This window comes from Ostrea edulis, chromosome 5, assembly GCF_947568905.1.
Source record: "Ostrea edulis chromosome 5, xbOstEdul1.1, whole genome shotgun sequence".
Classification (NCBI taxonomy): Eukaryota; Metazoa; Mollusca; class Bivalvia; order Ostreida; family Ostreidae; genus Ostrea; species Ostrea edulis.
The window spans coordinates 57,493,140-57,519,417 of NC_079168.1; the positions used below are offsets into that span (position 1 = coordinate 57,493,140).

At 34.9% G+C, this 26,278-nt stretch overlaps 1 protein-coding gene across 3 annotated transcripts; it reads left to right on the forward strand.

The window, feature by feature from the left end:
- The first annotated feature begins 772 nt into the window (after positions 1-772).
- LOC125649960 (intraflagellar transport protein 43 homolog) lies at positions 773-26,131 on the forward strand. 3 transcript variants are annotated; one of them, XM_048877844.2, is made up of 10 exons: positions 773-1,321; positions 2,296-2,389; positions 8,204-8,329; positions 8,967-9,028; positions 11,712-11,744; positions 18,532-18,581; positions 18,909-18,981; positions 22,529-22,604; positions 23,331-23,393; positions 25,791-26,131. In XM_048877844.2, exons 2-10 carry the CDS (start codon positions 2,345-2,347, stop codon positions 25,899-25,901), a joined length of 639 nt encoding a protein of 212 aa, XP_048733801.1. In that variant the 5' UTR covers positions 773-1,321; positions 2,296-2,344; the 3' UTR covers positions 25,902-26,131. The 3 variants fall into 3 exon arrangements, with proteins under 3 accessions (XP_048733801.1, XP_056020902.1, XP_056020901.1); XM_056164927.1 differs by having other exon boundaries at positions 1,237-1,255; XM_056164926.1 differs by lacking the exon at positions 773-1,321 and having other exon boundaries at positions 2,253-2,389.
- The last annotated feature ends 147 nt before the right edge of the window (positions 26,132-26,278 follow it).

Genomic DNA, 26,278 nt, shown 5'->3' on the forward strand with positions numbered 1-26,278 from the left:
ATGTCTGGGTGATTTCCAATTTAATTTTTAAAATCCCCCCCCCCCCCGAAAATCACACCCGACTCGATCAAGAAATTCTTTTTTTGTTTCCATTAACATTTTCATACTCTCTCGTACAAATGATTTCAACTGTTCTCGATTTTGAACAGCGCTCATACTAATATAACTATATATATATATATATATATATATATATATATATATATATAATATATATGCGCAGTCATTCTCTCACCAGAGGGCGTGTTACGCAAGCTTCACATGGAATGAGAATACCAAACCCCCGTATGCGTAACCCGGACGGAGTTTACCCCAAGATTGAGCGGAGGTATAAATGTCTAGGTGTTGCGTGATTGGCTAATATCAAGAGTGAAATTATTTGGAATTGAAAGAAATATTATAGAGGTTCAAATTAATTGTCAGGATGAAAAATTGTCGCACAAAATCGAGAAATGACTGAGGAAATTACCATGGTAGGGGTGTGCTTAAAATGAAGTGTGTAATTTACTGCAGATTGCTATGTGTTGTAAAAAAGTACAAATATGGCCTATAAAAGGCACGGGACCCTATATATTTTTTGTCATTTTTTATCAACACTTGGAATGAACTTTGAAATGTTTGCGGTCATTTGTTTAAAATCGATATAGTTAATTAGTGAGAGGGCCAAAGGTTAACATTGAGGTCCATGGGAAATGAATTGGTACTTTTTTCCCACATAGTGCGAGGAGCGCACGGAACTCTGGGTAGAGAATGATGCGCAGTCTGACTCATTCTCTCACCAGAGGGCGCGCTACGCAAGCTTCACTTTCACCTCTGTTATCGTCTGATAAATAGTTCGGCTAACCACATCATCTCGCACGGACAAAATGACGTCTTTGACTCCAACAGAAAGGCACGTTTCTGTTCTTTGTGCAATGTCAGATTTTCATCATTATAATCTCGTTAGTTTTTTTTAATGTAAAGTCCATAGTTATGAAGTGAAAGTGAAATAATACATTTGACAAGACAAAATAGTTCCATAGATATGAAGGTTGCACTAACGTAATACAGCGTTTCGATACCTACCAATGTGTTTTTAACTCATAAATATATGGGTTTTTTTATGAAAATGATGCAGATTTATTTTATTTTCAAAGACGCTCTGTTTTACAAAATTCTTGTAAATTAGACGATAACAGAGGTGTTGTGGAGCCCTCTGGTGAGAGATTGAGTCTGACTGTGTTACTACCCGGAAGTTGTCATATTCACACTAAATGTAAGAATACAAAGAGAGATAACTCACGTTTTCGGAAAGGCCTATACCGAGATGTGAAAAATACTTGTAAGTGCCTGAGACAACAATTCAGTAAAAATATTTAAAAATATGCAAAATGTAGCACTTTAAACAACAATTTAACAAAACGAAAAAAGTAAGATGAAAATAATGAGATTTGTAACTTCATTAGACAAATTACCGAACAAACAGAGGAAACTGAATGATATCCCTCAGCGGATATAACATTTCAAGTGATAATTATGAAGAACTTCAGAGATTTTTAAAGTGAAGTAAAAATGTTGTTTAATCATACATAAATATTTATTTATTAGATATAGGACAAACACTTTTTTAATTACACATCTGATATAGGACAGCAACTTTTTTGTATTCTTAGACGGTAGGACATAGGTTTTTTTTAAAAAATGGAAATATGGAATGCACCGGTCCCAACCCCCAAATAAAGATTGACCGGTCCCTAATGTATAAGTACTACGGCAGTCCCGCCTAAAAAAAATCTCTGGGTCGGGCAACACACCAATATATCCAGATCAGCAGAAAATTTTCAACTTCATGCAAATTATCAAAAGTATAGATGTAAAACTTATACGGTACCAATTTTTGATGCACCAGATGCGCATTTCGACAAATAATGTCTCTTCAGTGATGCTCAACCGAAATGTTTGAAATCCGAAATAACTATGAAGTTTTAGAGCTAAATATAGCCAAAAACAGCGTGCCAAAAAAAGTGGAGCCAAATTCGTCCAAGGAAATTTTCATTCATAATGGATTTATGTTCTTTTTTTTTTTCTTTCTCAGTTTTATTTTTTCGTTTTGCAAATATTTTTAAAAAGTTTTCATATATCTCAATTGCTTACACCCACCCACCCACCTTCTAATTTTCAAGGAAGAAACCCTTTCCTAAGAGGAAATTAACAATATGTGCCTATCACTAATTTCGACCATTTCGGAATTAACGTCCAATAACTGTGGTTCTTTTATTATACAACTTCAATATATTTCCGATCAACATTCTTTAGCAACAACTCGAAACGGCTTTGGGACTTGTGGTAACAGTGATTTATTAACATGGATGATGATATGGATTTCGATTCTGCTGCCAAACCATCAAGGGTAATTATATATTTTGGAAAAAAAAGGAGAAGGAGTCTAGATACAGGTCGTAGGGGTGTATAGAATCACCGAAATTACCAAAGAAATGACCGAAATTAACTCAGTATATGTTGGTCTATATCTCATCTAGTAACAGTTAAACACATCAAATTGTATGAAGATTATGAAAATTAGTAGAGCCCGAAGGGCCGCCAGAGCGGAGCTCTCCCTATAGGTAACACGTATATACATGTTTAAAAGGAAAATATAGGAAAATAATGAAAAATTAAACCATACCTATGGAACTTGAAAAGTTTGGTACCAATGGCGTCGATTCGAATATTAGCGCGTGGACATGTATTCCTCTATTTTGAATCTCATCTACCCTAGTTCATATCGTTCTGAGATGTTACATAAAATCCGTAAAAGCATGTAAATCTTATTTTCTTAATCATATATAATCACTCCAAGATTAACGCCATGTTTTTTGTTGTGGTTCAAACGCTATGTTTGTAAATTTGCTAAATAACGACGCTGAATATGACGTCACAATGTACTGTTTACATCAATTGCGTTATATTTCCCACGTTCAATATATAGGCGGATCAAATGTCCAAAATTAGGATGCTTTGATACAGCTCCGTCCGCGTGCTAACTTCGGGTTGTTTTTGTCCTGTTTTGGATATAGATACTAATGCCAAAACTTTTTTGCTTCGCCCTCAAACACGGTCATGCCGTAAAACATATTATCGATTTAAGGTAGTTGTAGCCATAAAACCAATTATTGTGAAGTATAAACCTGAGTTATCTGTAGATGAGGCCATATTTAAAAATATGTTTGTTTCCCTCTCTCCCGACACTAAATTTCAGAGGAGGGTCGGTAGGTAGGTAAAAAGTTTTTTTTAGCCAACAGAATTTTATTTAGACCTAGTATAAAATTTCCATGACCATTAACAAAGTCTGATACCAAAACGTCATGAAGCACATCATTCCACGCTTCCTCATCAAACTCGTAAAGTCGGTTCTTGCATAAAGTTCTGCTTTGATTGCCATGTTTAGCAATAAGGGAGAAGGTGTTGGTATTTCGGATAGTAGGCCCTACTTCATGTATTTTAGAAATGCTTATTATCTAACCACTGAACATCGACATATTATAACGGTTGGTTCGACAAACACTCAGGTTTCATCAGATTTTTTTCTGCTATTTATGCCACGTATACATATTAACACTTAAATAAGTCAGGTAGAATGTTGCAACTACGGACAATGGTGTTGTTATTTTGGACACATGGTGTTATAACTTTGGACAGTTTATAGTAAATATTAGGTTGCTGCCTTTTATTTTGTGGTTCACTGGTATTTCATGCTTTTGTTTTTGCACATTATGTTAATTCATATGCGGTAGTGATTTTGATTTTATTGTAAGTTTTTTTTTCAGGGTTGGACGGTTAAAACCACCCCCGGTTTTAACCAGTGGTTTTAACCGTCCCGGTCAATACTCCCGAAGTGGTCAATACTGGTCAATTGAGATTTAAACTGTCCAATTTCCTATTTTTGTACATTTCTTGCAAAGATAAAGATAAATTAAGTCTTTTCATTATATGGATCAATTGTTGATTAATATTTTTCATTAGATAATCAAATGTAATTTCATAAGTTTAATATATTTGGTTTGCTGAAACTCACCAAAATATCTTCAGTACCTACCAGAGGGTCACAGTTCTATAGCATAGCTTGACAATTGGAGACAGACCTGTTAATACATGTACCTGGACAGATTAAGAATAAAAGGTAGCTGGACATTACCTGATCACAGGAAACAGAGTTGACAGGTGTTGAAAAGCATAGGCAGGGACCAGAGATGACCAGTGTGTGTGTTATTGTTATGAAAACATCACCAACCCACCCCCTCAAATGTTTATTCGACACTTAAAATGAAGATTGATGAAACAGTACTTATCTAAAATATAGGTAGTTCTTGTTAAACTAAGGAATTTTAACAGAAACTTTTACATCTTCCCCAATTCAACAGAGTCAGTTGTACATTATTTATCTAATATTATGACTTATAAGTTATTATAAACTGATAGTGCATGTTATGAATTACAGTATTTACCATGATAATGGTCACTTAAACATTTAAAATAAATAACACAGACTATAATGACCAAATAATTTTCAATCGACCAGTATTAACCAGTATTGACCAGTATTGACCACCGGCCCGGTCAATACTCATATTGACCACTTTTTTGCCAACCCTGTTTTTTTTATCATATCAGTAGATCTAACTTTTACCAGAAAACGTTTAAACGGGACTTGATTTTGCCAATCAAACAAAACTGATGCTAACATCTTTTACAAGGTCATGTATTTAAATCAACCAATCAGAGCTGAGTTACACATGCACATATAATTAGGTGTTTGCCAGTTTGTAAGTATATCAAGTTTGGGAATAAGTTTAAATTGAGAACACGTAGATGTAATGTTTCTTATTGACTGTCGTAAATATCACACCTGTCTGAAATATCAACACTTTCCCCTACTAAAGAACACAACTTGCACACCTGGACACCCCAAAGTCTTTTGACATTCTTGTCTCCTCGCTCCTCATGTAGACAACATTTTTCAATCTCTATCTATCTGCAGCATATCACCTCTATTCGTATTATCTTTTTTTATTTTGATGTAGATTTAAACCGACGAAGATATAGAAAATTCTGGTATTATAAAATACTTATCTGTACCTGAAATGACACTGAAATTTTTGCAGAAATAAAAAAAAAAACTTAGCCAGAATGACGAGAAAATCTTATGGGTCGATGTGACTTTCCCAGACTCGTTCGGGTGAGGGGAAGCAAAAAATATTTTTATTTTGGCCTGGTTAGTTGAATTCTGTTTGAATAATTGTTGTCGTAATATTTCAATTTGTGGATTTAATGATTATTTCACAATGGTTACACAGTATTTACGCTTCACAATTGCACAATATTGCCACAACTCCTTTAAATTGTTACCATTTTCCAATCTTCATGAAATTTGATGTGTGACTAGATGATAGACAGATGAACATATACTGTGGAATCATTTTAATTCGTGGGGGGCAATGTTCGTGGTTCGTGAGGACTTAATTTCGTGGGTAAGCAAGATGATGTCAATAGGAATGATAACTTTTACAAAACATTATCTGAGACTATTGTTATGAAAAGGAAAGGAACAATAGCTATTAAAAATCTGCCAAGAGAACAGGGTTGGCAAAAAAGTGGTCAATATGAGTATTGACCGGGCCGGTGGTCAATACTGGTTAAAACCGGTCAATAGTGGTCAATACTGGTTGATTGAAAATTGTTTGGTCATTATAGTCTGTGTTGTTGGTTATTTTAAATGTTTCAGTGGCCATTATGGTAAATACTGTAATTCATAACATGCACTATCAGTTTATAATATACTTGCAAGTCATAATATTAAATAAATAATGTAAATGACTCAATTAAATAGGGGAAGATGTAAAAGTTTATTGTAAAAATTAAAAACTGTTTCGTGGCCGTATTACTTTGGCACTGACAACAGCATTGCAGTCTTTACATCTTGCTGTGGTCTTGTTGTTGTCCTCAACAATATCATAGAAATTCCAAAATCTTTTGTTGAAGCCATAGATAGTATGATGGGGGAAGTGTTTTCTATTTCTGATCAAATTCTTTAGTTTATCAAGAACTACCTATTGTTTCAAATCTTCATTTAACTGTTAAATAAACATTTTAGGGACCAGCATGGTGATGTTTTCATAAACAATAACATGTACACTGGTCCTCTCTGGTCCCAGAGTATGCTAATTAACAACTGTCAACTCTGTTTCCTGTGCTCAGGTACATCTCCTGCTCTGTACATTGCAACACATTGTTTATCTACAGCATCAGTCACCCAATTCATATTAAATCACTGTGTTTATTTAATGTCCTGTTATTCTTAATCTGTCCAGGTACATGTATAAGAAGATCCTATTGTCTAGTTATGCTATATGTGACCCTCTTTTATAGTTCTGAAGATATTATGGTCACAGTTTCAGCAAACCAAATATATTAAACTTATGAAATTACATCTAATTATATAATGAAAATTATTGATAACCAATTGATCCATATATTATAATGAAAAGACTTAATTTATCTTTGCAAAAAATATACAAAAATAGGAAAATGGACAGTTTAAATCTCAATTGACCAGTATTGACCACTTAGGGAGTATTGACTGGGACGGTTAAAACCGCTGGTTAAAACCAGGGGTGGTTTTAACCGCCCAACTCTGCAAGAGAAGTTTTGATGAAATTATCATTAGAGTCGAAAAAATTGAAGATGATTATTCTGTCTCCGATTCATTGATCTTCAACTGGGATCAAACAGGGTGTCAGCTTAATTGTTCCTGGTGGAGACTGGACTATGGAAACTAAAGGCATGAATCAGGTCACTGTAGCTGGTACTGACTACAAGCGGCAAATCACTGTTCTTGTGTTACGAAATCTGGCACCCTTCTACATGTACCACCCCAATTGATATATGCAGGTAAATCTGACAGGTGTTTACTCACTACTTACTTGTCGAGTTCCCAGATGACTGGGACATGACCTTTACCAACTCGCACTGGAGCACAGAAGACTCAATGATCCATTACATGGACAAAATTATTGTTCCTTATGTAAATGACATTAGGGAAAACCTGCTACTAGGTCGCATTAATCAGAAAGTAATAGCTATTTTTGACATCTTTGCAGCACATAAGACCGATTCTTTATTATAAGAAAATTGAAAGAAAACAACAATCAACCGGTGTATGTACCGGTCGCTTGCACCGACAAGCTGCAGCGACTGAACGTCGCATTAGTAAACTATGACTATGAGGAACACTGGAAATCATGTTGTCATGAGTGGTACGCTACGCAGGTTTTCAGGGCCTTAGATGAAAATGACAACCCAAACAATCAAATTGATCTAAAGACTTCAGCCCTGAAGCCAATTCAATGATTTCATGCACACTGGGTCATAGATACCCACAACAAGATATCACAGAAAACAAAGTTAATCAAAGGGGCTTTCAAGCACATTGGATTTTGAAAACAATGAATGCAATTATTAACTTTTGAATACGTTGTCGGTGTCAAATGATTAAAAAGTTCAAAATAAATGATTCCGTTGTTTTTGTTTTTACATCTAACAGCTTGATCGTATAAAAAATAATGGGATTACTGTCTTTACTGATGTAACGATCATATTGATACAACTTTATTGGAATTATGTTTTTGATGATTAAAAATTTATTACAAAAATGTTCAAGGACCCGTAAATGCGTGGGTAAGAGTGACCCACAAAATCCGCAAACATCAATCCCCCACGAACAATGATGATTCCACAGTACTGTGGTGATTTCAGCACCTATATTGGTAATTTCGTTATAATACAGTAATTCCTTTGGTTATTTTGGTGATTAACGGTAATTTGGGTGATTCTATGTATTGATATGTTAGTGTTAGAAATGGGAGACAGCTATTACATAGATAATGTTATGTTGATAGTGCTATCGTTAGGATGACTGCAGCTAGGAACAGACACCATCATTTATCGTAGTTATATTGTATCACACTGGTTACCCATGTGAGCACTTGTTGACTTTATAAATTTGTTTGGTATGAATTCAGATCTACACAGTATTTGTTAATACCTGTACGAGAACACTCTCATAAAATTTACTATTAACCATCTTGTATATACAGCAAACCATCAGGTATTGTCAGAAGTGTATGGTTATATGATTTCACATTTTTGAACATGTGTTATATTTCAGGATGTAAAACGAGGACGTCGTGCAGGAGTTTCCAAGGCGATGAACCCTCCTGATGCCCCTGCCTTTGAGAGCCCAGCAGATTCTCCACAGCCCTCTCGATCCCAGCCAGCTAGAGATCCGGATGAGGTTGTTACCAATTTTGTATGATGCATTTGAATATAACTAGTGACCTTAATGAATGGACTATGATTACTTATGTTAATATGCAAGCATCACCCAGGTAGTTCAGATTTAAGTGGCCCCTTGAGGTAGGGTGGGGCTACAATAAGGTGTCAAAGTTTTACATAAGAATATATAGGGAAACATCTTTAAAAATCTTCTTTTCAATAATAGCAGGGCTATAATTAGTCATACCAGCATCCACAGGTAGTGCAGATTCAAGTTTATTCAAATCTACAGGGGGGGGGGGGGGGGCAAAATGGGATCAAAAGGAATTTAAAAATCTTCTCAGCAGGACCATTGAACTGTGGTGCTTCACACTTTTCATGAGGTACTAACACACTTCATTGAGTATGCTGGTGTGGAGCATCGCAGTTCATGCCCACATGTACTTTCAGAAAAGAAATTCATTTTGAAATATGTTGCCAGTGGAGACAAAAGTTATTACCTGTTTTTCATGTGAATCAAAACATAATCATCATCAGTGACTACCATCATCACCACCACCATTATGGTCATCATCATCAATCTCATTTTCAAACTATTTTCGAATACTGTCCTCTGTTTCCGTATATCTACAGACATTTTTGTTTGGGAATTTTAGGGTGGGCCTCCTCCTAAGCCAAATAGGGTGTCTGGATGGGGAGAAGAGAACCCCAGGAAAAGGTTTGTGTCTCTGATACACACCCTGAAGCATTCTACACCTCAAAAGCATTTTGTACCACTCCAAACCATGCAGCATTTTGTATGAAAATGTACCACTGCAAGTGGTGTAGTATACTGCTTCAGGGTCTGTAAAACTGATTCCTTGCTTCAGAAATATAGATTGAAATCATCCTTATGATCTTGATAATAGCTTTGATAAGAAATGTACATTCAGTTTATTTCTGTTAATGCATGTATACTGATCAAAAAAAAGAAATGCATAGTACAATTTCATATTCATTTTAAGTCATGAGAAATTCTTAATAATTGATTTATTGATAACACAAAAATGATGTAAACACTGGGTTAATAATCAAAGTATCACAACCACCAATGATAATTACAGTCATCAAAAGTTCAATGTCACCCAAGTTCAGTATCTGGTATGTTCACCCGAACACCAATGACTGCCGGACAATGCCATCCTATGGATGCAATGAAGTCTCTAAAATCTGTCTAGGGATATTGATCCACTCTAACTGCAGAGCTTGGGCCAGTTGTTGCAGAGTCTGAGGCTGCCTTTTGTAGATGCACTTATCCAGTTCGTCCCATGCATGTTCGATAGGGTTCAAATCTGGTTATTGGATGGCCAAGGAAGAACCTGGATATTGTGCCTTTGCCAAACATCACATGTGAAACGAGTAGTATGTGGTCTGGTGTTGTCATGTTGGAATACTGCTCCGGGATGCTGCATAATTAGAACCATAGTCATGTGGCTGTATAACTTCATCAATATACCATTGAGCTGTCAAAGTACCCTGTATGTGAACCGATGGTGTCCTGTCTGTATAGAATATTGCTGACCACATCTTAACACAACCTCCTCCAAAGCGACCAGCCTCCTGGATGCAATTTTGCGCTAAACTGTCATTTTGGCCTATACACTCTGAGTCTACCATCAGGCCTCTGCAGTAAAAATCGAGATTCATCTCTGAGCCAAACTCTTCGCCAGTGTTGCTGCATCCATATTCTATGAGTCTGGGATTATTGAAGATGGTTTCGGTGATGTTGCTGAGTCAGAACAATGCCACAAACAGGTCTGCATGCTCTATTCCATAGTTGATTGTGAACAGTCTGATCTGATATTCTGTGAATCCCAGGAATGGCAGATGCTGTATATAATGCTGTTGTGAATTGTTGACGAAGATGACACAATCGGATGAAGTGATCCTGTGCTGCTGACGTCATGCGTGGTCTACTTGCTCTATAACGATCATTTGTTGAACCATGCTGTAGATATCTGCCCCAAAGACGAGATATGGTGCTTTGCTCTTGCAACTACATTGTACAAATTGTGAAACACCTGCTTCCAGTTGTCCAATTACGTTATTACACAGTGTTCGAAATTAACCATAGACCAAGAGACCAAGTCTATGTCAAATGACACTGGCCTATACCAATTGTAATGGAGATAGACCAAATTGTCTATGCCGATTTTCTAGATTTAAAGCAATAAAGTTATCCCAAAGGACCTTACATGGTCAGTCGACATCTGATAAATGTTATGAGGAAAGGAAGATATTGTTATGGAATTGGAAAGAAAATATGCTTTCTAAGTACATTAGAAGTAAAAGAAAAATGTTTTTTTTTTGGTGATATTTTTTTTCAATGTTGCAGTCTATGCCAATTCGATGAGATCTATGTCATCTTGTTTTGGCATAGACCCGTGGTCTATACCAAGCTTTAAAGGGACTGGTTCACGATTTTTGATAAAAATATTTTTCATTTTTGATGTTAAACATTAGAAATATAGCTCATTTAATGTTGACAGCCAAAATTGTGACCTTCTGAATGCAAGAATAAAAGTAATATTTTAGCCTTAAATATGTGTTATGTAAACAAAGACTCGAGTCTTTTCATGTAAACAAAGTGAAATATTGACTTTGTAATATAATGCATCTTAATTTTGCATAGTCACAAATTTTAACTTCTAGATGACACATTTCACCCCAAAAATGCTTGAAATGTGAAAGATATAATAATACTTAGATAGATATCCATTTCTTTTGAAAATTTTGTAAACAATAGCATACCGCAATCTTTATTTACAAAACAAATAATAAACTCTCTAAAATGAGCTTCTGTGATGATGTATCGCCTTAATTTTCATGTGAAATCTTTCAAACACATTACACAGTAGATTTTGATCATTAAAATGAAAAACAAAATTTTGGGTAAAATCGTGAATCAGTCCCTTTAAACCAGTTTTGATCACTGATTGTGTTGTTGTGTTGAGCATCATTCAGACATGACACTTCTCAAAAAGCGGTTACACTTAAAGACAACACAATCAAATATTGAGAACCTGTGCATTTGATAGACTACTGGTGTCTTAATCGCGTGCATTAGATAGACTACTGGTGTCTTAATCGCGTGCATTAGAAACTTTCAACAATCTTGAGTTATAGAGACCGACTTTTGGATTTTATGAAAACATGTTATATTGTCCTCAAATTCTACTATACAATACCTATCCAGTGAACAATAGTGTTAGATGTAAGAAGGCGTAATCAAGTGATTCATTCTGACCCCGAAAATATATATGAAAAAATTATTCAGTGAAAAATAACAACTATGCGTTTCTTTTTTTGGAGCAATATGTTTTGTTTGTTTTGTTCTTTATTTCATGATTTTGTAATTTCAGTCGAAAACTTGGAGAAGGATTTGATTTTGATGAGTAAGTACTCTACTGACTTTCTGTACCAGTGGTAATGACAAGGTGTTACTGGTATAGGACTGTAGTGTGAACAGTTTATGTTAATGATTGAATCGTAGCTGTTTGAACAGTGCTTGAATGAAATCAACATTAATTTTTACTATAACCTGCAATAGAACACATGCATTTGTAATCTATTAATTTATAAGTAGAGCATAAATCATAGATCTGCCATATTGTGGGAGTGTGCACTACTTACTACAAATTATACATGTTTTGTTGACCTGAGGCACAGGTCAATCTATTTTTGAATTCATTATAAATGCCAGCTACTGTAATAACTATTTTCAAAGCAACATGACTGGTGACATGCACAAAGTCAGTTATCTTTGCTTCTTATCAAAAGTTTAATATTCTTGGTTATTACATCTCTATAAACTACGAGGAAAACAGAAGACAATGAAATACCAAGTTAAGGCAAAATTGCTCAAAATTCATGCCTCATTTTATCTGATTTTCAGCCTGTTAAAGTTTGAAGCATGTGGCTTAATATGTCTGTGGTTTTTTTAGACATTGAACAGTGCTAAATGATGCAGAGTGCTGCTGTGTGTGATCTTTGAAATTCTACTGATTGCTAATCTGGAGTACATTTGGAATTTTGCTTAAAATGTCATTAAAGTGTATTGTGTTGATTTTGAAGGTTTTATGACAAACAAAGGAATTTAAAACACCAGTCATGTTGCTTTAAGTGTTCCATTAAAATCAAGGCTGCAAATTGATTTTGTGAAAAACAAGTCTGACATTTTTTCTTCTCCTTTTCCCTTACAGTGCCAATAAGTAAGACTGCATGTTATTGTGTATTATAAACATTATTTCTCTGTTTCTTTTTTCTTGCACAACTCCTCTTTACATGGAGGCTTTATCCACAACATCTCTCACCAATCAGCTATTAGCTTACTTTGTGATGGGGCAACATCCCACCAATCAGCTTACTATGTGTAGGGGATTTTCAGTCTTAGTAAGCTGATAACTGACTATGTTTTGGGGCAGCATCCCACCACTCAATTATCAGCTTACTATATGGGAAGGCAGCATCCCACCAATCAGATATCAACTTACTATATGTGAGGGCAGCATCCCACCAATCAATTATCAGCTTACTATATGTGAGGGCAGCATCCCACCAATCAGTTATCAGCTTACTATATGTGAGGGCAGCATTCCACCAATCAATTATCAGCTTACTATATGTGAGGGCAGCATTCCACCAATCAATTATCAGCTTACTATATGTGAGGGCAGCATCCCACCAATCAGTTATCAGCTTACTATATGTGAGGGCAGCATCCCACCAATCAATTATCAGCTTACTATATGTGGGGGCAGCATTCCACCAATCAATTATCAGCTTACTATATGTGAGGGCAGCATCCCATCAATCAATTATCAGCTTAAAATTATAGTATTTGGAGTTTGCACACCATCAATCAGCTATCAGCTCACTGTGTTGGCTAGATCAGACTGTAGACAGGAAAGGGCAAGTCCAGCAGGTTATGTAACCTTGACCCTACAATGTTTTTGGTGTTTAGTTTACATTGTAAATGTTTGAAGAATTTAAGGTACTGTAAACTGTACACTTTTACTTTTAAGGTGTGGACTTTCCTAGAAGGATGAATCTAGACACATTTCAACTATTCAATTTTGTACTGGGGATTTTATTCTCAGATATTATATTTAAAAAAAAAAAAACAACCACTGTTCTGGTCTTGTACATAAGAGATCTAACTCCAAAATAAATAGTGTTGTGAATTAGGGTCTGAAGATCTATTGTAAGCTCTTGAGGGGATAAGGATGAGAGGGTGAAGGGGGATGTAGGAAATAAAGTGATGGAGATAAGTGGATGGGAATGAGAGGGTAAAGATGAGGGAATGGAGAGAGATGAAGGGGTGGTGATGAGGGGGTGGAGATGAAGGGAGGAACTGAGGGGGTGGAGATGAAGGGAGGAACTGAGGGGGTGGAGATGAAGGGGTGGAACTGAAGGGATGGAGATGAAGGGTTGGTGATGAGAGGGTGGAACTGAGGGGGTGGAGATGAAGGGAGGAACTGAGGGGGTGGAGATGAAGGGGTGGAACTGAAGGGATGGAGATGAAGGGGTGGTGATGAGAGGGTGGAACTGAGGGGGTGGAGATGAAGGGAGGAACTGAGGGCGTGGAGATGAAGGGGTGGTGATGAGAGGGTGGAACTGAGGGGGTGGGGATGAAGGGAGGAACTGAGGGGGTGGAGATGAAGGGATGGAGATGAAGGGGTGGTGATGAGAGGGTGGAACTGAGGGGGTGGAGATGAAGGGAGGAACTGAGGGGGTGGAGATGAAGGGGTGGTGATGAGAGGGTGGAACTGAGTGGGTGGAGATGAAGGGAGGAACTGAGGGGGTGGAGATGAAGGGGTGGAGATGAAGGGTTGGTGATGAGAGGGTAGAACTGAAGGGATGGAGATGAAGGGGTGGTGATGAGAGGGTGGAACTGAAGGGATGGAGATGAAGGGTTGGTGATGAGAGGGTAGAACTGAAGGGATGGAGATGAAGGGTTGGTGATGAGAGGGTAGAACTGAAGGGATGGAGATGAAGGGGTGGTGATGAGAGGGTGGAACTGAAGGGATGGAGATGAAGGGTTGGTGATGAGAGGGTAGAACTGAAGGGATGGAGATGGTGGAGGAATTTACCCTGCAATACGAAAATGTACCATATTAGGGTCTAGGTGTTGGTTTGTTTGGTACGTTGATTAATCTTGTCACCTGCCAACTATTTATTTATTAACTGAGGACAGAGGTCGTGAAAATTTCATTTCAAAGCACATCAGAGAAAACATGGATGAGGTGTCAAAGCTATTCCTTACTGACACCTGGGTTCTATCTTCATTGATGGAATCAACAGTGAACATCAACAATGTTGTTTTTTTATCTCTGGGTAGCCTATCTTTTTCTGATGTTGATATTCTGTCCTCTGTAGTCCCATGACAATTTTTACTCTTGATGATTTTTTCATGACAATTTTTACTCTGGATATGGACTGATTTTTTCATGGCAAAGGGCTTTACTGATAATCAATTTAATATATATATTATATACAATGATAGATTAACAAAGATAGTAAATACTGATGACCTGTATGATGTAGATTCAATTTGATCTCAACATTTGTATTGCCAACTGACACTCTCAGTTTCTTCTAATTTCAGTACCAAAAAATATCTCACTATGGTTAATTTTATTTCAACAAAATTAAAACTCATTCTCTATTGATGCAAATGTTTATTTTTGTTTATAATTTTGCCAGATTTATGAGTTTTAGAGTTGCATGGAAACTGTTCAATGATTCATACCCCGGTCTTTAAGTTTTTGTTTGACAGTGGTCAAAGCTTGTGATATTTTATAGCTTCCCATTGCATGATATAGCTAGAAATAATGCAAAATGAAACAGTGTATTGAAAATGAAATGCACTGCTGTGTGATATGTATTGAAACTTTATCCTGTAGTTTAAGAGTTTGTTTTTGAACAGCGATTTGCATGATGGGATTGTATTGAAACTTTATCCTGTAGAGTTTGTTTTCAGCGATTTGCTTGACGGGATTGACAGCCGTCTGTTTGGGTAAATCATGAGTGATCCCTGTACTGTGCTGTGGACCCCCATAACATAATATCCATCACTATCATCACATGGTTAATTCTCAATGCACAGAGTCAAGCAAGAATAAATAAGGCACTAAATGACATTCTTCCAATCAACTGATTTAGAAAAAAAAACCTACATGTATGGCCTACATTTTTGCAGTTACTCCCCTTATACTGGAAGTTTGGGGCATGCTTAAATAGTATTAAGGCCACAGTTTTTTAATTTCTTGGTTATGGATTTTCTCTCTCTAAAATTAGGGTCGGTCGGGAGAGAAAAAAATAAAAGTGAAATACAGATTTTTAATATTTATTGTAAGTTGTTTTATTTTTAATGATACATTAACATCATTTCGTGATTAAAGCGAATTTGATTGAAAGGCATGGTTTATCTTGAAATTTTTTTTCTTCAGGTTTATGGCGATGTTTTCCTGTTTATCCCAAACTAATGAAGGTTGAAACATTACCACTATCAAATATACAACTATTAATGCAGTATGTACATATGTATATTCTTTTTAAATAGCACTGCATTTCTCATCTACGTTAGCAGCAAGAATATTGTCAATTGTATGAGAAATACCCGGTATCTATTTTTATCAATTCTTTTTCCGTGATGAAATGCCATCTGTCTCATCTGTTACTGTCATCAGTTTCCATATCTGTGTATTTGTTTTTTTTAAAAAACCACGGTATAACGATATTTCACAAAATGAATTTTATAATTACCAAATACAAATCAAAAGGTTTGCATATTAAGGTTTTCCATTCATAAAATTTAAAATGCATTTTAAAAAAAAAATTTTTTTTGGCATGTTGGATAGAATCTGCGGAATTAAAAAAAAAATAGAAATTTGATTTTTTTTTTATTCCTCAGAAATTAGGGTCGGCGGATCCATAAACCAAGAAATTAAAAAACTGGCCTAACAAACAGGGTATAGTAAAGCTTACAGTACCCAATTCTTTATTATGCTGAGTTTAACAGGTTGTATTATACATGTATGTGTTTTAATATTATAAAAACAAGGTTTATTTTCTATTATTTTATGAAAAGTACTTTTTGATTATTTTTGTGTACATATGAGTAATTGCAATATAAGTCAAGCTGTGCATTGTATATATGCAAGTTAATTTATTATCATTTACACAAATATTGGAAAAACAAATTTCATCAGAAAGATTACATAAGAGACACCACCAATCGGTATAGGGGTAATTTGCTTAATTACTTCATTTATTGGGTCCTGATGTACAAATTATTTTTGTTCACAGTGTGAAATGATAACAAATCAATTATGTACATGCATTTGTTGCACATGTAATAAATTCAGGCATACCTAATTGTATTTTAGTAACCTAAAATAAGGATTAACTTTTTTTGCAGAAACGTAATATCAATTTGCGAAAACGTGATGCACCACTGTAATCATTATGCATTAATGTATCCCATATCTAGTGGCACTCCGTTTGATTGCTTATATTCACAGACACTTATTAAAAAAAATTGTAATTGTACATAGTGTAAATATCAAAGCTATTAATTCTTTAATTGATATTTATTTTTCAATCTGATTAAAATCAGATCCTCGATCCGCTCCTCTTCCTTCATCATGTCGCTACACTTAGCGACAAGAAAAAAAAAGATGAAGAAAAAGGAGCGGATCGAGGATCTGATTTTAATCAGATTGTATATTTTTCTTCAGCAAATAGGTTTTCAATCAAATGGTTGCTGTTTAGACTTCAATCAGATATACACGAGTAAATTGCAAGGTCTTTTTATGATTAAAAATTGTCTTAAGCAGCTTTTATGCATGAAAGAAAATCAATGTAACATCAAAGAAAAATATCTAGAAGAAAAAATTTCTAACACAATATTATATTAAGATATTTGCATAACTATATGCATGTTGATGCAACTTGTCTTTGTGATTAGTTGAAATTTTTTAAACAGAAATCAACATAAATACATTGTACAACAGACCTGTAGATATGGGTTTTATATCACAATAAAGTAATTGTAGATGTAAACTGCAATTTGATTGGTGCATTTGACTTTATTGTATTCATCCTGTTGAGCCCCTATAAGCAACCTCAGGGACTAATGTCGACTTTCATCTTAAAAAAATTAAGACCCCCCCCCCTTATGAATACATTATGCCTTGATTACCTCATACAAGAAAATAGTTACTATATCTGTGTGTATAATATACAAAGTTGTTTTGACAATTTGAAATAATAAATCAAGACCTGAGTGGATTATATATTAGTGTAAAGGAAAGAAGTGTAACAATAACTCATGTAGAATTTGATATTTATTGAAAATTTCTGAAAGTAAAAATTTCACTGGAAATATTTCAACACAATGTAGTGTAGTACTACAGAAATCATTCCAATTGTTAAAGTGTGTCCCATTATGCTCAATTATAGGAAGAATTTGGTATAAGATTTTTTTTATAACATATAAACCTAGCTGATGGTACATGTAGTTAAGCAGAATATGCCATATGATGTGTTGGATATTACATTTGGATCATCTGTTTTCATTTTGTTGCTGCAACTCTACATCTTGAAATTCCAAAAAAAAAAAATTAATAATCATTTGTCAAATTACATGAAATGCATTTTACAAAAGTGAATCATATGGAACAAGAGTAATTTCTACTCATTTTATATGAGACAAATTTTTATATACTGCTTTGTTATTTGCACTGCATAAATTGTCCCAGCTTAGTTTATACTGAATAAAATGAGTAGAAATTACTGTCAGTTCTTAGATTTATTATTCAGTATTCCTTAAACTACACAACATTGCAATTTCTTCAATGGAGCATACCTATTCACTTAGAACTCCATTACAATTTCAATCACCAGGAATGCTTAAACAGTATCCACATAAGTTCATATTGAAGGAAAAGTTCACATTTCTGCAACTTTGCAATTCTCTTGAGTGATCACTCTGGTTTTTATCAACTTTTTCTCAAAATTGTTTGTTTTAATTCTCAAAGTACATGTAATGAATGTCAATGAGTATGGGAAAAAAAATTATGCTTGGAAACAGTGGAAATGTTTTTATTTTTGAATGATGAGATAATTGTTTTATTTACTGTGATACATTCTACTATCAATAATACTAATGTCTTGTAGTGAACGATTAAGACCACACTCCCCTGATAAGGACGAAGATTCTGATGCAGGTAATGAGAAAATTAGTGTACACGTAGACACAGAAAAGAGGCGATCAAAATTGTACAAGTAAAATCAACACGTATCAAAGACTTATCTCTTCCTTTGTTTCTTAATTTGGTATATGTTATTGAGGAATTATTTTTACTCAGATCTCCTTTAAATATGTCAAATTTCAGGCTACAGAGTAACCATAGCAACAGTTTAATGTAACAGTAGTTAGGCCAATAACATAATGATGTAAAGAACACCACTTGCAATCAAAATCTTCAATTGACATCATATGAAGTATTGAGGACCTCTTTTATGGACTGATAATGGATATTCGATCTTTGTAGACATCCCAGTGATCCCTGACCTTGAAGATCAGCAGGATGAGGACATGAATACCAAAATAGCCATAGCACCAAAGTAGGTTCTGTTGAGTACTGTAGGTCACATATTTTTGTGAGGATACAGTGATGTATTTTCTTCATGAGACATAACTTTCATTACTTATTGCTTAAGACCCAAAAATAATACCATATGGTTTCTTCATGGATCATTGGATGTGGGCGGAGCTCATTGTTATTGTTATTTACCTGGCCAAAAGATCAGGGTGTTATGTATACTTTTGATATACACAGGGCATGTCTCAGGGGCGTCTGCAGAGTTTCAGTGGTGATAGTGTTTGTATAATGGTTGTATCTCTAAGGGTAGCTGACACACAGTCTACACCCACCCCCTTTTTTCTCCCCTCTCTCTCTCTTACTCTCATTCATTGGCTGAATGAATAATTTGTTTTATAAATATAGAGCTATCATAAATTGATAATATAAATTATTTCAGTAAGTTACAAGTTTTAGAAATTAATGTGCAAAGTATTGTTTGATTTCTGATCATGTAATTTATAATAGTAATATAGAGGAGAAAATAATTTAATTATATTAAAATTGCATTGTTAATAATTGTGAGAAAATAGCAGTTGTGGACAGGTCCATGCTATCAAAACTCTGGTATACTGGGCTTCCTCAAGATCTAAAGAATGCATGTCCTAATTGACTGTTATTGCTATTGAAACACCTCTCTGGGGTCCCTCCAGACCACAGTCTCTGCAGATGTCACTCCACCTGAGTCTTGTATATTTAAAAGTTTACTCATGAAAACTAAATAATCGCAAAAGACAAGTCTCACGAAATTATGCCTAAATAAAGTTCTTGCAAAAATGTGATTTACAGTATGCCAGCTGCTTCACATGTGCATGTATATTGATAGACATAGATGATATAGACTGATAGACATAGATGATATAGACTCCTACTGATAGACATAGATAATATATACTCCTACTGATAGACATAGATAATATAGACTCCTACTGATAGACATAGATAATATATACTCCTACTGATAGACATAGATAATATAGACTCCTACTGATAGACATAGATGATATAGACTCCTACTGATAGACATAGATAATATAGACTCCTACTGATAGACATAGATAATATAGACTCCTACTGATAGACATAGATAATATATACTCCTACTGATAGACATAGATAATATAGACTCCTACTGATAGACATAGATAATATAGACTCCTACTGATAGACATAGATGATATAGACTCCTACTGATAGACATAGATAATATAGACTCCTACTGATAGACATAGATGATATAGACTCCTACTGATAGGTGGCATATCAACAATAGTGGGACCAAACAGTACTAGCAGAGATATTGATAGGCATAGACAATAGTAGGCTATAACAGTAGAGATATTGATAGGCATAGACAATAGTAGGCTATAACAGTAGAGATAGTGATAGGCATAGACAATAGTAGGCTATAACAGTAGAGATATTGATAGGCATAAGCAATAGTAGGCTATAACAGTAGAGATATTGATAGGCATAGACAATAGTAGGCTATAACAGTAGAGATATTGATAGGCATAGGCAATAGTAGGCTATAACAGTAGAGATATTGATAGGCATAGACAATAGTAGGCTATAACAGTACAGATATTGATAGGCATAGGCAATAGTAGGCTATAACAGTAGAGATAGTGATAGGCATAGACAATAGTAGGCTATAACAGTAGATATAGTGATAGGCATAGACAATAGTAGGCTATAACAGTAGAGATAGTGATAGGCATAAGCAATAGTAGGCTATAACAGTAGAGATATTGATAGGCATAGACAATAGTAGGCTTTACCAGTAGAGATATTGATAGGCATATACAATAGTAGGCTATAACAGTAGAGATAGTGATAGGCATAGACAATAGTAGGCTATAACAGTAGAGATAGTGATAGACATAGACAATAGTAGGCTATAACAGTAGAGATATTGATAGGCACAAACAATAGTAGGCTATAACAGTAGAGATAGTGATAGGCATAGACAATAGTAGGCTATAACAGTAGAGATAGTGATAGGCATAGACAATAGTAGCTCTAACAGTAGAGATATTGATAGGCACAAACAATAGTAGGCTATAACAGTAGAGATATTGATAGGCATAGACAATAGTAGGCTATAACAGTAGAGATATTGATAGGCATAGACAATGGTAGGCTATAACAGTAGAGATATTGATAGGCATAGACAATAGTAGGCTATAACAGTAGAGATATTGATAGGCATAGACAATAGTAGGCTATAACAGTAGAGATATTGATAGGCATAGACAATGGTAGGCTATAACAGTAGAGATATTGATAGGCATAGACAATAGTAGGCTATAACAGTAGAGATATTGATAGGCATAGACAATAGTAGGCTATAACAGTAGAGATATTGATAGGCATAGACAATAGTAGGCTATAACAGTAGAGATATTGATAGACATAGACAATAGTTGGCTACAACAGTAGAGATATTGATAGGCATAGACAATAGTAGGCTATAACAGTAGAGATATTGATAGACATAGACAATAGTTGGCTACAACAGTAGAGATATTGATAGGCATAGACAATAGTAGGCTCTAACAGTAGAGATATTGATAGGCACAAACAATAGTAGGCTATAACAGTAGAGATATTGATAGGCATAGACAATAGTAGGCTATAACAGTAGAGATATTGATAGGCATAGACAATAGTAGGCTTTACCAGTAGAGATATTGATAGGCATATACAATAGTAGGCTATAACAGTAGAGATATTGATAGGCATAGACAATAGTAGGCTATAACAGTAGAGATAGTGATAGGCATAGACAATAGTAGGCTCTGCCAGTAGGGATATTGATAGGCATAGACAATAGTAGGCTATAACAGTAGAGATAGTGATAGACAATAGTCGGCTATAACAGTAGAGATATTGATAGGCATAGACAATAGTAGACTATAACAGTAGAGATATTGATAGGCATAGGCAATAGTCGGCTATAACAGTAGAGATAGTGATAGACATAGACAATAGTAGGCTATAACAGTAGAGATATTGATAGGCATAGACAATAGTAGGCTATAACAGTAGAGATATTGATAGACATAGACAGTAGTAGGCTCTAACAGTAGAGATGTTGTACCCTTTTCACTTTGGAAGAGAGAGAGAGAGAGAGAGAGAGAGAGAGAGAGAGAGAGAGAGAGAGAGAGACTGCAGTTGAATAACTGGCAGCTGCCATATAAATTAAGTGGCAGCCACCATCATAATAAGATAAGTGGTGGTGGCCAGTTAAATTGATATTGATTCTATACCCTGGCACCTACTGGCTTCCGTATGTTAATACATGTACTATTACACTAGAGATATTCCCCACTTCCTGGTCAGATAGTTATTCTGGATTCTGAGATGCACTTTGCACATAGATGATGAGAGAAATGGTGAAATTCTGCTTGAATATCAACAATTTGTGAAACTCTTTCAATTCAGTCTTCATAATCAGCAACATAAATGTTTGATTTGTACACACTTTACAACATTTTTAGTGTAATTTATTTTGTGCGCTGTTTCAGTGTGGCAGTTAATCGAGTAGCCACATACAGAGAACTTGACCATGACCTTCAGAAGCAGGCAGCCTTCCTTACACTGGTCAGTGTTCTGGTTTGAAGTGTGTTTTCCTTTTAAAGATTTTTTTTCTGTTAATATATTACATAATTATGTAGTAATAAATTCACTGTCAGACTTTCTGCTTGTTTGATACAAGTTGAGCCACAATAACCATGTTATATGCTGAGGGATGAATAGAATCCTGTACGATGGATGCGTAATGCACCCCTCGCAGAATTTCTGCTTTAAACTAATCTAAGCATAAGTTTGAAATTTTCAAGTCTCATGTTTTCATTGAAGATAGAATTTTGATGTTTAAAACAAATTAATTTCTTACATATTATGCATGCTATTATTTGGTATGTAATAAACATGATAAGACATACTTTTCGTCATATCACACCCTGTGTGAACCATCAGGCTGATATATAAGTCTACCCTGAGTGAACCATCAGGCTGATATATAAGTCTACCCTGAGTGAACCATCAGGCTGATATATAAGTCTTGGATTGATATGGGTTGTGATATTGAAAGGGATAAGTTTTATTTTCTATACAACAGATGTTTTGTTGAACTGATATGATGTCCATGTGATGTTTTCAAATAAAGTATAACTTATCTAAATAAGAATATTAATGTTATCTCAATAAGAATATGAATAATGTTATCTAAATAAGAATATGAATGTTATCTAAATAAGAATTTGAAAAATTTAACTACAAATCTTCATAATTCTGAGTATTTGCTTGTTTTTTTCCCTGCCACAGGACAATGAGATCGACCTGAAGTTACTCACCAAATCCTTGTCAGCTGATGCAGATTTGTTTGAGGTGGGTTGATGAGAGAATGATAACAGTGATTGTTTCCTTACAATATAATTTGTAAATCTGTTCGTGTAGAGTATATTTTGCAAAGTAATTCTGAAATGAAACACATCCCAGCCCCCTTTGTAGTAGTACTTTGACTGATTCTTGTAATAAAACTTTGACTGATTCTTGAAACAGAATGTTGGCTCATGCTTGTAAAAGAACATTAACTCTTTCTTGTAGAAGACATTGACTCATTCTTGTTATAGAACGCTGACTCCTTTTAACAGACCTTTACCTTTTTCTTGTAATAGACCTTTGACTCATTCTTGTAATATAGGGATATTGAACTTATATTGGTGAATATTGGCACTCGTTGGCTGTCAAAATGCGCAAGCTTGCGAGTGCATTTTGACAGCCAACGAGTGCCAATATTCACCAATATAAGTTCAATAACCCTTTTATTATATAGCTAAAGTATTTAGTTGTTAAATTATATCCATTTTCACTCAAAATACTCCAAAATAAACAAGAATTCATCAATATTGGCATCTAAGGTAAAAGTGTGCAATATCAGCATGCATTTCTTAACTGTTCAATATTCAGCATGCATTGGCTTGTTTACGTCGTTACGGCAAGGTCAACATTGAACGCTTATACTCAGAATGTTTCGGGCGCACACAATTTATGCTGTGCAAAGTTAGCATTCAATAAATTCTCAGGATATTGAATGCTAACATTCTCTAGATTTTACGCAGATTTTATAATAGACTATTTATTAGCTATATAATAAATGGTATTATTATATAGCTAATAAATAGTCTTATATAAAATCTGCGTAAAATCTAGAGAATGTTAGCGTTCAATATCCTGAGAGTTTATTGAACGCTAACTTTGCATTGCGTAAATTGTATGCGCCCGAAACATTCCGAGTTTGAGCGTTCAATATTGACGTTACCGTAACGACATAAACAAGCCAAAATGGCAGACGACGGTCCTCCGAATCTGACAGAGCCGGTATTTGATATTTACTTAAGCAAAATGTTTTACTGTACATAAATCATGATGTCCCCATTTACAAAATCAGTTTGCTTCATGCATTAATGACGGGTTAAATATTGAACAGTTAAGAAATGCATGCCGTTATTGCACACTGCCAATATTGATGAATTCTCGTCTATTTTGGAAGTAGTTTGAGTGAAAAGGGATAGAATTTAACAACTAAATACTTTAGCTATATAATAAAAGGGTTATTGAACTTATATAGGTGAATATTGGCACTCGTTGGCTGTCAAAATGCACTCGCAAGCTCGTGCATTTTTACAGCCAACTCGTGCCAATATTCACCAATATAAGTTTAATAACCTTATATTATTATATAGCTAATAAATAGTCTAATATAAAATCTGCGTAAAATCTAGAGAGTGTTAACGTTCAATATCCTGAGAATTTATTGAACGCTAACTTTGCATTGCGTAAATTGTATGCACCCGAAACATTCCGAGTATGAGCGTTCAATAACCGTAACGACGTAAACAAGCCAAAATGGCAGACGACGGTCCTCCAAATCTAACAGAGCCAGTATTTGATATTTACTTAAGCAAAATGTTTTACTGTACATGAATTATGATGTCCCCATTCACAAAATCAGTTAGCTTCATGCATTAATGAGGGGTTAAATATTGAACAGTTAAGAAATGCATGCTGTTATTGCACACTGCCAATATTGATGAATTCTCGTCTATTTTGGAGTAGTTTAAGTGAAAGGAGATATAACTTAACAACTAAATACTTTAGCTATATAATAAAAGGGTTATTGAACTTATATTGGTGTATATTGGCACTCATTGGCTGTCAAAATGCACTCGCAAGCTTGTGCATTTTCACAGCCAACTCGTGCCAATATTCACCAATATAAGTTCAATAACCCTATAATACTGGGTATTTCTGCATTTGGAATTTTTGTGATTTGTTGTTTATATTCATAGTCAGCAAAAATTGGGCAACTGCAGAAAAATACTCATAATATTGTAGAACATTGCCTCATTGGACATGTTCTCTCATTAGAACTTTGACATGTTCTTTCAATAGAACTTTTAATTTTTCAATTCATTAAAACTTGTTCTTTTAACTTTTCAGTTCATTAGAACTTGTTCTTTCAACGAACTTTGACTTGTCCATTCGTTAGAAGTTTGACTCACTCTTTCAATAGCACTTGGACTCATTCTTGTCGCATAACTTTTGACTTGTTCATTAGTACTTGGCATGTTCGTAAGATCTTTGATTTGTTCTGTCATTAGAACTTTCATGTATTCGCCATCATTCATTAGAAATTTGATGAGTTCATTCATTAAAACTCTGACATGTTCCTTTATTATGTGTTCATTCATTAATAGAACTTTGACATTTTCACTCTGACAGGAGGACCGACCATGGGACTGGGACCGCTTGTTTACGGAGGTGACATCAGAACTGTTCACGCAAACTGAACAGACAGAGGAAAATGATTTTGGAGATCAGGTTCTACCATAGAAGCAGGAGTTTATGAAGAATTTACTCTGTAGCATGTGGTCTCTCACCAACTCGCTTAGATGTGAACATAGACAATGTTGACTTTTATCAACTGCTTTAAACAGTTTCATCCGAGCTGTTTCAGAGAACTGTTTCCTATGATCATACTGTATTTATTGTTGTTTTCATTGTACAGAACATTTCTTGTCCAACACTATCCGTCCATAGAAATAAATTTTTAAAAACTTTAATACGAGATTTATTCAATATTAAGGAATGAAACTACAGTTTGAATTATTTTCATGTACATGTATATATGTGGTGCACTAGCATAAGAGTACCTGTACATCCACTTTTGGTGGGGTCATGGTTGGGGGTTACACTGCAAGGAAGCATTA

Coding starts and splice junctions, on each gene's coding strand:
- LOC125649960 (XM_048877844.2), top strand. CDS start 2,345: ATGGATGATGATATGGATTTCGATTCTGCTGCCAAACCATCAAGG. Junction 2,390..8,203: donor CTGCTGCCAAACCATCAAGG/GTAATTATATAT, acceptor GTTATATTTCAG/GATGTAAAACGAGGACGTCG. Junction 9,029..11,711: donor GAAGAGAACCCCAGGAAAAG/GTTTGTGTCTCT, acceptor TTGTAATTTCAG/TCGAAAACTTGGAGAAGGAT.